At 41.2% G+C, this 15,276-nt stretch overlaps 1 protein-coding gene and 1 long non-coding RNA gene across 21 annotated transcripts in view; one reads left to right on the top strand and one right to left on the bottom strand.

Annotated features, from left to right (window-relative positions):
- The window catches only part of LRRC7 (leucine rich repeat containing 7), a 205,319-nt gene that overhangs the window by 107,017 nt on the left and 83,026 nt on the right, over positions 1-15,276 (bottom strand). For all 19 annotated transcript variants that reach the window (XR_014008043.1, XR_014008044.1, XR_014008045.1 and 16 more), the window contains 2 exons: positions 11,366-11,455; positions 8,512-8,568 (listed from right to left, as the gene is read on the bottom strand). Coding sequence is in view for 16 of the 19 variants with exons in the window: in XM_081193640.1 (XP_081049766.1) it covers positions 8,512-8,568; positions 11,366-11,455 (147 nt within the window). In the remaining 3 variants the exon portion in view is untranslated. The remainder of the gene's footprint in view (positions 1-8,511; positions 8,569-11,365; positions 11,456-15,276) is intronic.
- The window catches only part of LOC308586829, a 63,546-nt gene continuing 60,601 nt past the window's right edge, over positions 12,332-15,276 (top strand). For both annotated transcript variants that reach the window (XR_014008076.1, XR_014008077.1), the window contains exon 1: positions 12,332-12,411. This is a non-coding gene — a long non-coding RNA (uncharacterized lncRNA). The remainder of the gene's footprint in view (positions 12,412-15,276) is intronic.

Here is a 15,276-nt window from a genome sequence, read left to right as displayed (position 1 = left end):
TACTACCTTTATCTAAACAACTCCAAAAACTGTAACTGGAAGTACAGTCAAATAAAATGATGCATCAAGGAAAAAGACAACATTATATGTCTGATCAATAATTATTTAAAGTAAAACATAAACAGGTGCTTTGGATTAAAAAACTGGAGACAGGTTTTTCAATATGCAGGTGCAGCCTTCATGCAAAGATGGTGCCACACTCTTCCCACCTCTTCTATCTTTTTGATGCACATAATAAGTAGCATGGTGGGTTTCTGCACCTATCTATGTGTAATATGATATGTATAAATTCCATGTTATAATAATCTTTGCTATGATATACCTGATCTTCAGCAAATACAATGTAAAATGAGCTATTTACAGCAAATGCATAATTGCCTAATGGCTTTATCAATAATAAGCAAGATAACTGTCAATTATTAAAGACAGAAATGTGATATACACAACTTATTTACAATATATTCTGATACCATTTCTACAAGGCTTCAATCATAAGTCTTTATTCAGGTTTATGACTCAAGATCTTTTAACTAGAACTGCTGGAAATGAAAACAGGGTTGTTTTTTCTACACACAAAGCATATGCAACTAAGCTTAGCTTACTGAACTATGACTTAAATAATAAATGCAAGGCAAACACTCCACTTTTTAATGCAATTATTTTCTGGTAAAATTGTTATCTGTAGAAAGCAGAAAAACTCTGTATAATTGTCCTCCACAAAACTTTATTTAAAGAAATGCAGATGTATAATCACGCTCCTAATGGTCATGCACAGACACGAGCAGATCACTGATGACTAGGTGGCAGTTTAGCAAAGTAACTCTGAAGGTATGCAGAAAGCCATGAATTTCCATTAGCATGTGCAGGAAAAGTAATAAGGCTGCACATGCCCAGTTAAGAAAATTCTAAAGATAAGCAACAGTACTTGGAAGGGGGTATGTACAGGTGGAAGGAAGAGAAATTGGGCAGATGGGGAAACGGGTTACACTGAATAATATTCAAGTGAAACGAGCATTTAATTCAGACTTTTGGAGGAGGCAAGTGATTGGGGGGGGGGGGTGATTGAGAAGAATGTAAGCAAACCAAGCATTATGCTCAGCCAACTCCATAGGTATTCTAGGGGAAAGAAGATGATGGGCAGCCGCAGCAATGTCCCCAACCAACATAAAATAAATAACTTAATTGGAACGACTTTCTGAAGGAAGCATGTAGAAGCACTGAATATGCAGTCATGAGACGTTCCACTTAAAATACTTTTTAAAATACACATTTAATCTGCAAATAATGTTTGGAACTACTAAAACTTATTTTAAACAATGAGCATGGCAATATATTTCTGGCATAAAAAGGCATTTTTGTTGTTCACATTTGTTTAAACTAGATGCACTGCAAGTACCTCCATCTTCTTGTAGAAAGACACCATGGATACAAACTGCTCAGTACAAACTATAAATCTTGGAACTTGTATACTGTTTACAAGATGGACCAATAATATTTAGGTGCTCAATAATTATTTACACAAAAAAGCAAAATGCTTGCTTGAAAGTACCACAAATGATGGTTGCCAACATGCAAGGATATAAAGTTATGTTTTGCAAATTGTCTAATAACCTTATATCAAACTACAAGAAAAGAAAGAGAGTCATACTATGTTCCATCCCAGTGCTACTGAATTCTCATTACAAAGAATATTGTCTTCCCAGAACATCTTAAAAATAATTTTGAAGGCAGATATCCAAAAATAAACCTCCTTCCACCTCTCATAATGTGATCTCATTCTTTTAGAAAGTGTTATTCTCATTATCTGAATAGTAGGTCATCTCACAGGACGCTGTTCCAAGGATACATGAAACAGAGACTCGTCTTTGTAGGTTAAAACACATACAAACAGAAGAATCCGACAGGATCAAACCAAAAGCTGACCTAAGTACGTGTTACAGGAAATGTGAGACTTCCGTGAAGCCACTCACAAATCTTCTTAGCAAAAAAGCACAAGACATGTCATAATTGCATTCAGTTTTTCTATGCCTCATTCCAATTCATTAGCTGCCATGTGTACCTTGCTAGCAATACAGAACACAGCTTTATGTGTTTCATTTCCCAATGTTAACTAGGAGGATGTAGGCCACAAGCAGGCATACCCACAACCACACGCCTTTCGTGATACTGCCTAACTGCATCTTACAGCAAGCTCAACTTTCAAGTTCATTATGAAATTAAAATACTTAATTAAAATATAGGAATAGTTCTACAGGAGTGAAGGTATATTTCTACTCCAGCAAGTTGCCTTCTAAGGAACTGAAATTTTCGCATTATAAGGGTCTGCTTTTATGTTCTGCTTACTCTGTTTGGAAATCCCAAAGACAGTATTTTTAACTGTCCCTTTTCAGCCAACATTTTTTTCATGCCAGCACACACCATAAGTAATCATGACAATTTATAAACATCTAATCATTAATTCAGACAGTTGCATTATCTTCAATCAATACTGAGCTGCAACCAAGCAACACAGTCCTCAGAGACATATCCCCAACAGAATAATTTGGGAATTACATTTTCAGTGAATTAGCAATGTCCTTTAGCCAACTGTTCACATTGCCCGTGACCTAGGTTAAGACGAACGCCTTTCCCTGCTTAATGTAAACTACTGGTTTTTATTTTTAGCTACAGTACTTTCATCTCTCTATAAATGGGACAAACTGAATAGAAAAATTGCAAGTACAAATAGAAGCTTGCCATTGTATATAGTGAGTGAATGGATGATGAAGATGATAATAAGAATGCCTCAAAATTCATGGAAAGGGATGACTCCTATACCCTATTGCTCTTTAAGTACTATCATCTGGGGATATATGCAGTATGGAAGCAAATTTGTTTTGCAAAACATACTAACCAGGGTACTAATAGAAACACTTGTAGTAGGAGATAAATCCACCACAGGCACACTTTGCAATCTTTCCCCCTCATTTCCCCTCTTCAAATGACATGGTCACTGCTGCTCTCAGAATTTTACCTTCAAAGAATACCTAGGCATTGCACAGCAGCACCTTCAGGTTATGTGGGTATCCCTTGCTGATTCTAGTATCCGTCCGGTCAGGACCAGACCCGGAGGCAGGGATAGTCCTCAGACAACGACTAAACCTGCCTCCTCTGTAATGACATGGTCTGGTCTTAGCGTAACTCCTCCTCCTACCCGTGATCACTGAGATCGGTTGTCCCAGCGCATCCCCCTCTGTGGAACATACCCCAGCCATTTTGTTGGCTGGGACCCACTCCCCAGCAGCCCTGACCCTTCCCCTTAAGAACAAAATAAGACCTTAAAACAAAAAAACAAAAACAAAAACAAAAAACCCTGAAAACAAAAAACAATACAAATGAAAAACTATAAAAATTACAAATCCATTAAAATCAAACAAATTCCCAACTAAACATCCCTTTCCCCCCTCTTTCTGCGGTTCCTTACATTTATTTTCATCCTTTTCTGCATACTCCAAATTGTCTGAATTTATTCTTTTATTTATCTATTCTAATATCTCTCTTTTTTTAAAACTGCAGGTTTTTACAATAATCCTGCCAATGTCCTAATCTGTTTACAGTTTGTTTGTAAATATTCAATAAGCCACTTCCATTCCTTTCTAAAAAGTTTGTTGTCTTGATTTCTTATTCTTCCAGTAAGTTTTGCCATTTCTGCATACTCCATTAGTTTCTGTATCCAATCTTCTTTCGTCAGCACCTCTTCATCTTTCCATTTTTGAGTAAATAACATTCTTGCAGTTATAGTTGCATACATAAAGAAATTTCTATATTGTTTGAGTCGTTCTAATCCTATAATTCCAAAGAGAAAAGCTTCTGGGGGTTTTTACGGTCATCTTAATCATATTTTTCAATTCATTATATATAATTTCCCAGTAAGCTTTAACCTTCTTACAAGACCACCACATGTGAAAAAGGCACCTTCTTTCTCTTTACATTTCCAACAAGTATTTGACTTTGATTTGTACATTTTTGCCAATCTACTAGGAGTTAGGTACCATCTATATAGCATTTTCATATAATTTTCTCTTAAATTATAACATGCTGTAAATGTTATATCCATGTTCCACAATGGTTCCCATGCTTCCATTTCTATATTACGACCAACATCTATTGCCCAGTGTATCACTGAAAATTTCACTTGTTCATCCTTTGTCTTCCATTCCAATAACATCTTGTACATTTCAGACTCACTTTAACACTACAATTTAACAGGTCTCTTTCTAATTGGGGTAGTTGTTCCCCAAACCCCTACTTCATATCCTTTTTAAATATTTCATTCAAATGATGATATTGTAATCATGTTATTAACATTCCTGGTAGATTCTTAAAATCTTTTAAGTTAAAGTCTCCACCCTCCTCTCTAAATAAATTTCTATAAGTTACCCAACTTTCCGTCATATTTTTCTTTTTCACTGCTATGGCCTCCAAAGGTGAAAGCCAAAGTGATGTTTTATAACTAGTATGTATATTAATAAAATACTTTTTTCAGTCCTTTGCTACTAACTGCAAAAAAACCCTGAAGGTTTAATACATGTCTAATAGGCCTCAGATAGAGAGGCCATCTACAACCCACCAACATCAGTGTCCAAATCTATTTTCTGCACAGAAAACTTCAAAGGGGAATATGTGTACAGCACAAATTGCCTTATTTCATCTCAGGCACATTTACATCCAAAATCAAATAAGGTTTCATTTTTTATTTATAGCAGTGCATATCAAAGCCTTCTGTTGTAACAGAATGCAGAGAGAATGTTTTCACTATTAAACTTTCCCATCCCAGAAACCTTTTTATTTATTTTGCTTTATTTTTATCTATTTAGAACAATACAGCAGGTTGGGTAAAGATCCTATTCAGCATCTTTCACTAGTCAGAGTAGATAATAACAGGAAAAATTGATCAAATGTCATGGTAATCCATAGTTTATGATTTACAGTGGTACCCCGCAAGACGAATGCCTCGCAAGACGGAAAACCCGCAAGACGAAAGGGTTTTCTGTTTTGGAGGCGCTTCGCAAGACGAATTTCCCTATGGGCTTGCATCGCAAGACGAAAGCCCATAGAGAAATGCTGGCGGTCGGGAGCAAAGACTTTCGCCCACAGCCGGCCTTCAGAAGAGGACCTCTTCTGAAGGCCGGCGGGGGGCAAAAGTCTTTGCTCCCCCCCCCCGCCTGCCTTCCCCCCGCCTGCCCCGGCGATCTTAAAATGCTGGCGGGCGGGAGCGAAGCGTTCGCTGCCGACCCCCAGCATTTTAAAATCTCCCCGTGTCCCAGGGAGATCTTAAAATGCTGGGGGTCGGGAGCGAAGCGCTGCCGACCCCCAGCATTTTAAAATCTCCCCGTGTCCCGGGGAGATCTTAAAATGCTGGGGGTTGGGAGAGAAGCGCTGCCGACCCCCAGCATTTTAAAATCTCCCCCTGTCCCGGGGAGATCTTAAAATGCTGGGGGTCGGGAGCGAAGCGCTGCCGACCCCCAGCATTTTAAAATCTCCCCCTGTCCCGGGGAGATTTTAAAATGCTGGGGGTCGGGAGCGTTCGCTCCTGACCCCCAGCATTTTAAAACGCTGTTCCGAAGCGGGGGGCGGGAACATCTGCCCCAGCCGCCCCACTTCGGAATGCTGTTCCGAAGTGGGGAGGGGGCGGGAACATCTGCCCCAGCCGCCCCACTTCGGAACGCTGTTCCGAAGTGGGGAGGGGGGGCGGGAACAGCTGCCCCAGCCGCCCCACTTCAGAACGCTGTTCCGAAGGGGGGAGGGGGGGCGGGAACAGCTGCCCCATCCGCCCCACTTCGGAACGCTGTTCCGAAGTGGGGAGGGGGGGCGGGAACAGCTGCCCAATCCGCCCCACTTCGGAACGCTGTTCCGAAGGGGGGAGGGGGGGCGGGAACAGCTGCCCCATCTGCCCCACTTCGGAACGCTGTTCCGAAGGGGGGAGGGGGGCGGGGACACCTGGCCCATCCGCCCCACTTCGGAAAGCTGTTCCGAAGTGGGGCGGGGGGGCGGGGACACCTGGCCCATCCGCCCCACTTCGGAAAGCTGTTCCAAAGTGGGGCGGGGGGGGCGGGGACACCTGCCCCAGCCGCCCCACTTCGGAAAGCTGTTCCGAAGTGGGGCGGGGGGCGGGAACACCTTCTGAAGGCGGGCAGGGGGCGAAAGTCTTTGTCCCCCCTGCCTGCCTTCCCAGGGGCTTTTAAATCGCCCCGGACAGCGGAGAAGTCCTCCGCTGTCCGGGGCGATTTTAAAATGCCGCCCGCCAGCATTTTAAGATCGCCCCGGACAGCGGAGAAGTCCTCCGCTGTCCCAGGGTTTTTTAAAATGCTGGGGGTGGGAAGAAAAGCCCTTGTCCCCCCCCCCAGCCTTCTGAAGGCGGTTTCCCTAGGAACGCATTAATTGATTTTCAATGCATTCCTATGGGAAACCGTGCATCGCAAGACGAAAAAACCGCAAGACGAAGAGACTTGCGGAACGAATTAATTTCGTCTTGCGAGGCACCACTGTACTAGGAATGTTTCTATGGCTCCTGTGATTTACTCCACTGCTAGTGTGGAGAATTAACTATGATCCCTGGCTTAGTGTTACATCTGAAATGAGGATCATGGTTTGTTCCACTCATAACAAACTACATTTAGTAACCCAAGAACAAACCTTCATGGTTTGTTTGGTGTGAAACAAATCAGAAGTCCTCATTCAGACTAATTGCTAAACCAGGATCATGGTTTGTTGCTCCTGCTCTCATTATGGGAGGTGCAAAATGGGAGCCATATGCATGTTTAAAGTAAACCATTTACCATTAACAATGGTTTACTCTGATGTATGAACACTCCCATTTTGAGACAGCTTCATTTGTTCATTTGCTTGGTGAGTGAAAAAAAATTGGATCAGTGAGGGTTTTTAACTGTTTTGGCTTACAGATTCAAGGAAGATGCAAGCAGTCCTATTACAGCCATTCAAAGAACATATAGTGGGGGGAGCTAAAGTGGCCAGAGAGTGCAGGGCTGTGCATACCACCACCCAATATCCCTTACTGACCTGATTAGTTCCATCATCAACCTTCTTGCATTGAGCAGGAAGGAGTGAAGGCAGATTCTAATCTGAATATGCTTACGATCAGAAGCATAATCTGGGTTTCCTAATGCTGTAACATTATAAAGGTAAAGGGACCCCTGACCATTAGGTCCAGTCGTGGCCGACTCTGGGGTTGCAGTGCTCATCTTGCTTTATTGGCCGAGGGAGCCGGCGTACAGCTTCTGGGTCATGTGGTCAGCATGACTAAGCCGCTTCTGGCGAACCAGAGCAGCGCACGGAAACGCCGTTTACCTTCCCGCTGGAGCGGTACCTATTTATCTACTTGCACTTTGACATGCTTTTGAACTGCTAGGTTGGTAGGAGCAGGGACCCAGCAACAAGAGCTCACCTCGTGGGGATTCGAACCGCCGACCTTCTGATTGGCAAGTCCTAGGCTCAGTGGTTTAACCCATGGCACCACCCGTGTCCCTCTCCTGTAACATTATAGGCGTGTGGAAAAGATCACATTTCAAACCTTCTACCCAATATGCAAAGGCCCAAGGCTGCAGTTGGAAAGGATAGGGACACTGGAGGCAGGGATTGCATGTGTTTCAACATAGCCTTCCCATGTGATTATGAACAAACTGATATGTCTGAACCAGCCTTATTTGAGCTCAGAAAAAGTACTGCCAGAGAGATTAAAACTCCCTTTATTCACATACAAAGCCTCTCCTAGCATTACCTTTCATGATGGTGCTCAGTCTTGGTAATTGCTTGATAGTTATTAAAATGACTCTGCTGCATAATTTTAAAAAATGTTGTTTTTTTAAAAAAGGGCTGAAACACAAATGTAATCTATGTTATATGCTCTCTGACTCATATATCCTGGGCTTTGAAATATATATATTATGTAAATATAATCAGAGCTGCCAAGTATTACAAACAAGTTGAATACTTGTCATAAATGCAAAAAAAAGGTTCATCATAACCAGATTTAGTAACAAGAGTTTGAAGTTGGTTTACAAGCACTTATTAAGTTTGCTGGTTTAATCACGATCCTACCTGTGCATGATAGGAAGTCCATCCTAAGTAGATGGGCAGAGTTACCAAGATTAGGAAGTAAGATTGGTTTTCATCAGCCAGTTGAAGGCAGCTGGTACATACAAACAAAACTAATATCTAGAATACTACGAAAACATATATGTGTTACAGATATGTTAACCAATGGTAGGGTCTTACCCATAATTTATCAAATTTTGATTAAAGTTTGTTAGAATGTGTATGCTTTTTAATTCTTATCTACCTTTTACTCATTTTTGCTTATATTTATAGCCATTAATATATCCCCCAGTGGCACAATGTTCCAAAATAGAAACAGCAGTGGGAATCACACAACAAAACAGCACAATTCATAACAGGAGGGGGGGGGGACAATTCTTTGACTATATGAGGTAACTAAAATATATAAGCACTTACTTTGGTAGAGTTTTCAAGTGATTCTCTCGTAATTCCAATATTCGTAATTTAACAAGTCTAAAAGTATCAAAATTGAAAAGAGTATAAATTCAAATTAGGAAGTCATTAAACATATACAAAAATTGCTAATAAGCTATTTGTTTTAACATAAATTATGCTAGCCGTATATTTGCATAAAATTTATCCAGTTCACCTGGCCAACCTCTAATGAGAATCATAGCCATCTATCTGTAGGTGAAAAGCAACAGCTTGAAATTATTTTTTGCAGATTATTTAATTAAGACAAATATGCTGACTCTTAATATTCAGCAGATATTTGCGGTTCTAGAATTTTATCTAACTTCATGACAGTGATTGCCGGCTGTGTTCTTCTGGAAGATCCTGACAAACCACAGAGAAGCAATTAACAGGCACAAATGCAGAATGTTGAAATAAATGTTGCTATATAAATGACGTTTATAAGGTTTATTCATTTCATAGCAAACAGAATAAAAAAAGAACATCTTACACATGATTCAAGACATCATGTATTTTAGAGAATTGTAGAAAATCCATCAATGAATTTTGTTTCTGTCAGCTAAAATAATGAAATCTACAAGAAAGGATTCCGACTAAACATAAGGAAGAACTTTCTGACAGGAAGAGCTGTTAGGCAGTAGAACAGACTCCAATGAGAGGTGGTACTCTCGCCTTCCTTAGAGGTTTTTAAGCAGAGCTTGGACGGCCATTTGTCATGTATGATCTAGTTGAGATTCCTGAATTGTAGAGGGTTGGACTAGCTGACCCTCATTGTCTCTTCCAACTCTAATTCTATGATTCTATTTAAAGAGAAAATTAAGGTAAGAAGAGGCCTCCTATGGGACACAAGAAAAGAGAAACTATTCTAATGCTCTCTCAAGGATCCCAGCAAAACATATTCCCACAATGTTTGTAATTTTTGATAAGGATAAATACACTTGTCATCCTCCAGAGAGCAAACAATGTAATTTCATATGAAATATGCAAATGCTTCCTGTGTGAATCACACACAGTTGATTCTCACATAACCACTGACAGCCTAAGGCTCTCACTATGTATCTAAAGCAAAATAAACTGATCTGCTTAAAGAAGCTAAACTACAATTTGGAAAGCTATTAAAACTATGTAATGCATTGTTATCTGGAAGAGCTAGAAGAGCTTTTGTTTGCTCATATTATTTTAACATTCATATAACTTGAACAATTCAAGCAAATTCGCACCACATTATTATTTTCCCCCTGACGAACAAGCCAGTACAATTTAGAAGTCTCTATGGCTTTATGGGTTAACGCCTCCCCTGAAATAGAACAGGAAACAACAAAAATAATAATGTGGCAATGTCAAAATCCCACTCCACATTAGTCTAACTTTTATTATTGCAAGATCCAGGTGGTATGCTAAAAGAATGCTACTACATTAGTTTAGGTAACTAAGGTGTCTAAAAGCTAGAAACACCCTCAAATAACTCCACTGGTAGATAAAAAAATGTAGAAAGTACATTGAGAAAGCAAATTATATTAGATGCTATGACTCAGAGCTGATCCATACATTAAAGCAAAACAGAAGTGTGAGCAACTTTCAAATTGTCGTTTGTTACTTTTGCTGTAATATTTAAACGGAACTTGAGTATTTCACCTGAAGTGAGTTAAAGTGGAAAATCTGCAATCAAAGGGCTTGTTCCCATTGTGTCAAACCATGGTTTGCAGTTATATGCAAAAGCAACTGTTAACGAATGTTAACAGTTTAAAAGCAATAGGCGGCAAGTTGCCTACTTGTTCTCAAATATATTTATTTTACAAGTCAGGAAACACTGTTGTTTCTTTTCATCCCCAGAAAAAAATGCCCCATCACATTTCAAGAGACCTCAGTGTCCAAAAGCACATTCAAATACATTTACTGGCAAATTTCATTCCATCTTCATATTGACTGTTGTAGCAGCAGGAGCATTCAGTGGGTCAGGGCGGTGCTGTGGTGATGGCCTCCCAATAATGGCATCCCTGAAACTTACTGGGGTGAAGGGGTGGTGCCAAAGTCAGGTTAGCGTGGGCACATTGGGGGAAACACCTGACTGGTTCCACTGGTGTCCCCCTCACCTTGCCCCTGTCACTGCACAGTTAAGTAGCGGTACTGCCCCACTCCTGGTGTTGTTGATTAAAGACTGGGCCTCAGCAGTCTACTGTATAGCCTGTTGGTGTGGGGGGTTTAAGCTCTGATGTCATTCAGCTCAGAATTATCTCTCTTCCATCTCTATCAATCTCTCATTACATTAGTAGTAGGATCTCTTTCTCCAAGTCAGGTTACCCTAAGAAACACCAATTAAGTCTTCAATCATATAGGGTATACAACAGGATTTACTTCTGAGTAGACATGATTGCACTTCTAATTCAGAAAGAAAGGGTTATCATAGCTATCAAAAAGTAAAAACTAGAATGATAGTTTATAAACTATCAAAGAATCATAGAACTGTAGAGCTGGAAGGGACCCCAAGGGTCATCTAATCCAATCCCCTATAATGTAGGAATCTCAGCTAAATCATCCATGACAGGTGGTCATCCAATCTCTGTTTAAAAACCTCCAGAAAGTTCTCCCTAATGTTTAGTCAGAATCTCTTTTCTTGTAACTTGAATCCTTTGGTTCACGTCCTACCCTCTTGTAGCAGCAGAAAACAAGCTTGCTTGATCTTCCATGTGACAGTCTTTCAGATATTTGATGATGGCTACCATATTTCCCCTTAGTCTCCTTCTCCTCCTTGGCTAAAAACACCCAACTCCCTCAATCAAAAAATTAAAATCCACATGCTTTTTCATAAAAGGGAAGTGTCACAATTTGTGCTTACCTTCCAAAATTAGCTGGAAGAAATTCCAGAAAGGCATCATTTAGGTAGAGCTGGGTCAGGTTTAAAAGCTGCGTAAAGCCATCCGGGAGCCTAAAAAACAAGTTAAAGCTTTAGCTTTCATACTGTTGTTACTATGGGAACAATATAAGTAAGTCCCTGCAGATACATACCCTAACTCACACCTTCATTGCTATACAGTGAATAGATAAAATATATTGAGCTGCTTCTTAGATCTAACATTTTGCCATCTATTGCAGCAGATGATACACTATCTTGCTCTTTTAGGTTGATATTTATGCACCTAACTATTTAATATTACATCATCCCATTAATTTGTCTGTGTAAGCTTTTTGGTAGTGGATTTAATTTTGAAATTACAAGCAAATTATATCAATGACACTTTTTACAACCTCTGGAATTAAACATTATTTTTACTGTTACCAATAGAACATACTATTTTACGCAGAATGAGTACTATGCTCTATCTATGAAATGTGCTGCCATTCCCCACCCCACCCCCGCCCATAAATGACCATAATAATTCTTATTTGCGTTGTGTGTTACATCTTCTTTGAATTTGTGTAATTGAATGACAGAGCACTTCTTGCCTGTGAGAGGTGGCAAGGTCTCCCCAGAGTCTTGAGATAGGGCTCTCATGGCCAGATCAGCTCGGGTCCCCTGGCAATGCTAACAGTAGTCTGAGGAGAAGGCCAGTGATATCTGCCCCAGGGAGAGGCATGGATCATGCAAAGTGAGCCAGGTCAACACCAAGACAATGAGAAAACCCAACAGGGTTGCCAGATGAAATTTCAAGTTCTTCTGGTGGCCCAGCAATTAATTCCAAAAAGAAGTGAAGTGACTGCATGGGTGACAACACCTGACACCAGCACCGCCCCCCTTGGGACAATGGTCTCCATAGTGAGCAGCTTGTTCAGCTTCCACAACTATATCTTGTGCTGCTCAGTCCATAAAGTTGCTGGCTGCTCTGAGTTGATCAAGACTCAAGTGGGTACCCCTTTCCCTCAACAGGAGATGCAGAACATCGGGTAAGATAGCTGGTTTGGGCAGCAGTGGCATCTCAGGGAGGTCCACATTTCTTCTTTGGTCCCAGCTCCTGGACTTGTTCAAGAGCTAGGATTGGGAGTTTTCCGGTGCTAGTGTCTTGATAACCACTTTGGCGGGGCATGCCGTCAAATAATGACCCATCTTTCCACAGTGGTCTTTGCTCTTCATTATCCTCTGTCAGCATGGGCTGTGCCTCTACAATCTGCATGAGCTCCTCCGCTGGTGCTGAAGGAGTTTCCATGCTGGATGGGAAGTACGTGCAGGACCAGTACTCTAGGCCTGAGGGAAACTCTCCCCCTTCAGTTAAGAACTTTAACTCACAACTCCATTTCTGTCAGTTCTCAAGGTGTAGTTCACATCGGCACATAAGGCAAGCTACAAGTCAGCTGCGTCACCTGTGGCTGTCAGGCCACTGAGGAGTGAGAGAGGGGTGGGACACTTCTCTATTATCCCACCTGGGCATTTCCCATGATCTAACTCTCCAACCCCAGAACACTGGGTTCTTCCAGAGATCATATACCTTTTGAGGCTCAGAGGGGGCAGCTTATAACCTATTGTGACTCACTCCAGGATCATACAACTCCTGCTCTCTGAGCTCCTCCCATTGTTCCTCCAGACTCAACCACCCACTCCGTGATACCTTCACAGGGCTCCTGACACCCACCCTGGAAAGAACAAGTTAGTACTGCTTCCCATACAGTGGTTGATCCAGTTGTCATGTCATTTATTGTTACCTATGCGCCTCCCTTGGCAACCCCAGGCATCCTGTGACAAGACCCATGAAAGAGGAATACAAAGCAGATTAAGATTATTTTGCGAATCAGATGAGTTCGTCCTGGGAAAGTGGATGGTGTTTTAAACTGCTTTATTTTGCTCCAAAGGAAATATAGTGGGTTTGTGTAACTTTTGCATGGCATATCTTCCCCACCTCCAAAAAAGTTCATTTTTTCTGTTTTGGTAAACTTTAGAACCTGCTTCATAAGCATGGTATACTCCAGCGGTCAGCAAACTTTTTCAGCAGGGGACTGGTCCACTGTCCCTCAGACCTTGTGGGTGGCCGGACTATATTTTAGAGAGGGAATGAACGAATTCCTATGCCCCACAAATAACCCAGAAATGCATTTTAAATAAAAGCACACATTCTACTCATGTAAAAACACAGTGATTCCCAGACCATCCGTGGGCTGGATTTAGAAGGCGATTGGGCCAGATCCGGCCCCCAGGCCTTAGTTTGCCATGGTGCACTCTCTCTTAATTATAACACCCTTGCACTTAGAAGCTTTAATACATTGCTATCCTAAGAGATCCCAGGAAATTTTGGAAGCTAATTAATTTATCCCTTGTCTGGCGACAGCTGTTATTTAAAGTAGGAGACTGGACTGAACAGAGGGATACACTCTGTATTATCAGACGGAATGCCCTCAGACGGAAAGGGACCCATGGTGGCTGGGAGGTGGCCATCACAATCAGCAATGTGAATTGATCTATGAAAAAAATGCAGCCAATGCAGCTCTTTCAGCACTGGCTTACTATGATCCACATGGACAGCACTGGCTGGCAAATAGGCTACCACATGGATCAATTCAAGTTTTGAAGGGCACAATTCTATGGTTCCTAACTAGGAATTCCAAGGGCTGTAAGATTTTGCAGATCACCCTCTCTGTGTGGAAAGAGAGATCTGCTAGTGGAGCAGGCCAACCCATGAAGGCCTCCTTTTTACAGTTCTCACTCCTCCCACACTGGTGCTCTAATAGCGGAGAGGGGAAAAGGAAGGTCTCTCAACATGCCAGCTTTGGAGCTGGCACACTGATTTCCATTCCCACTGAAATCAAGTTCAAGGATGAGACTGCTTATCTGATCCATTACAATCTGGATTCAGAGTCTATTTCTGAACCAAACTTTAGCCCTTTTCATCCTAATGGATTACCTTTATTGTGTGAGAGACAGGGAAATGCAACCCTGTTAATTCTGCTCAATATGTCAGTGGCTTTTGATATTGTTGATTATGATATCCTCAAGTGAGATGGGTATTGGAGGCACCATATTATTATGGCTCCACTCTTACTTTCAGGACTGTGTTCCGAGAGCAGCACTGGATGAGTACTCCTTAGTCCCCTGGCACTTGTGCTACAGGGTTCCGCAAGGTATTATTCTCTCCCCAGTACTATTTAACATCTATATGAAGCCATTGGGAATGGTCATTAGGAGTTTTGGAGTAAGGTGTCACTATGCTGGTGACACACAGCTCTATTTCTGCATAGCATCTGAAATCAGGAGAGGATGCAAAAACTCTGAATGTAGTGGTGGACCCGACGGGGACTAATAATCTGTGCTTGAATCCTGGGAAGGTTGAGCCTTTTTTGGTGGGTGGCTCCTGTGCCTGGGAAACAGGGAAGAGATTCAGCAGGCATCTTCTGTTTTAATCTTTAAACATTTGCTGATAACTTTTCTCTGTTTCCAAGCTCATGCAGACAATTAAGAAAATATCTCTCTGTAGGAGTTGATCTCTGATTTTTAATTTTTATATGGTTTTTATTATACATATATATGTTTGATTTGTATATGAGTAGCAGCATGAAAATACTTTTAAAAATAAGAGTAAATAAATATAATCCTCCTTAAACCACTACAAGCTCCAGGGATCACTATGCCTCTTTCGGTTCACACCCATGTGGATTCCTAAGGCAGAGTTTACCTTTCTCAAAATTTTGAGCAAGATAAATCAATGGTCTGACTTGGTAAAAGAAACTTATCCATGTTCCTAAAAAGTGCTGAAAAATGGTTTTTATAAACTGGGAGCTTATTGTGTTCCTCATATTGGGTTCTGCATGGCATCAGCTTTCATA

Source organism: Podarcis bocagei (genome assembly GCF_964188305.1).
Source record: "Podarcis bocagei genome assembly, chromosome: 5".
Taxonomy (NCBI): Eukaryota; Metazoa; Chordata; class Lepidosauria; order Squamata; family Lacertidae; genus Podarcis; species Podarcis bocagei.
The sequence above is the reverse complement of the archived record's forward strand: the minus strand, read 5'-3'. Positions and strand labels throughout refer to the sequence as shown.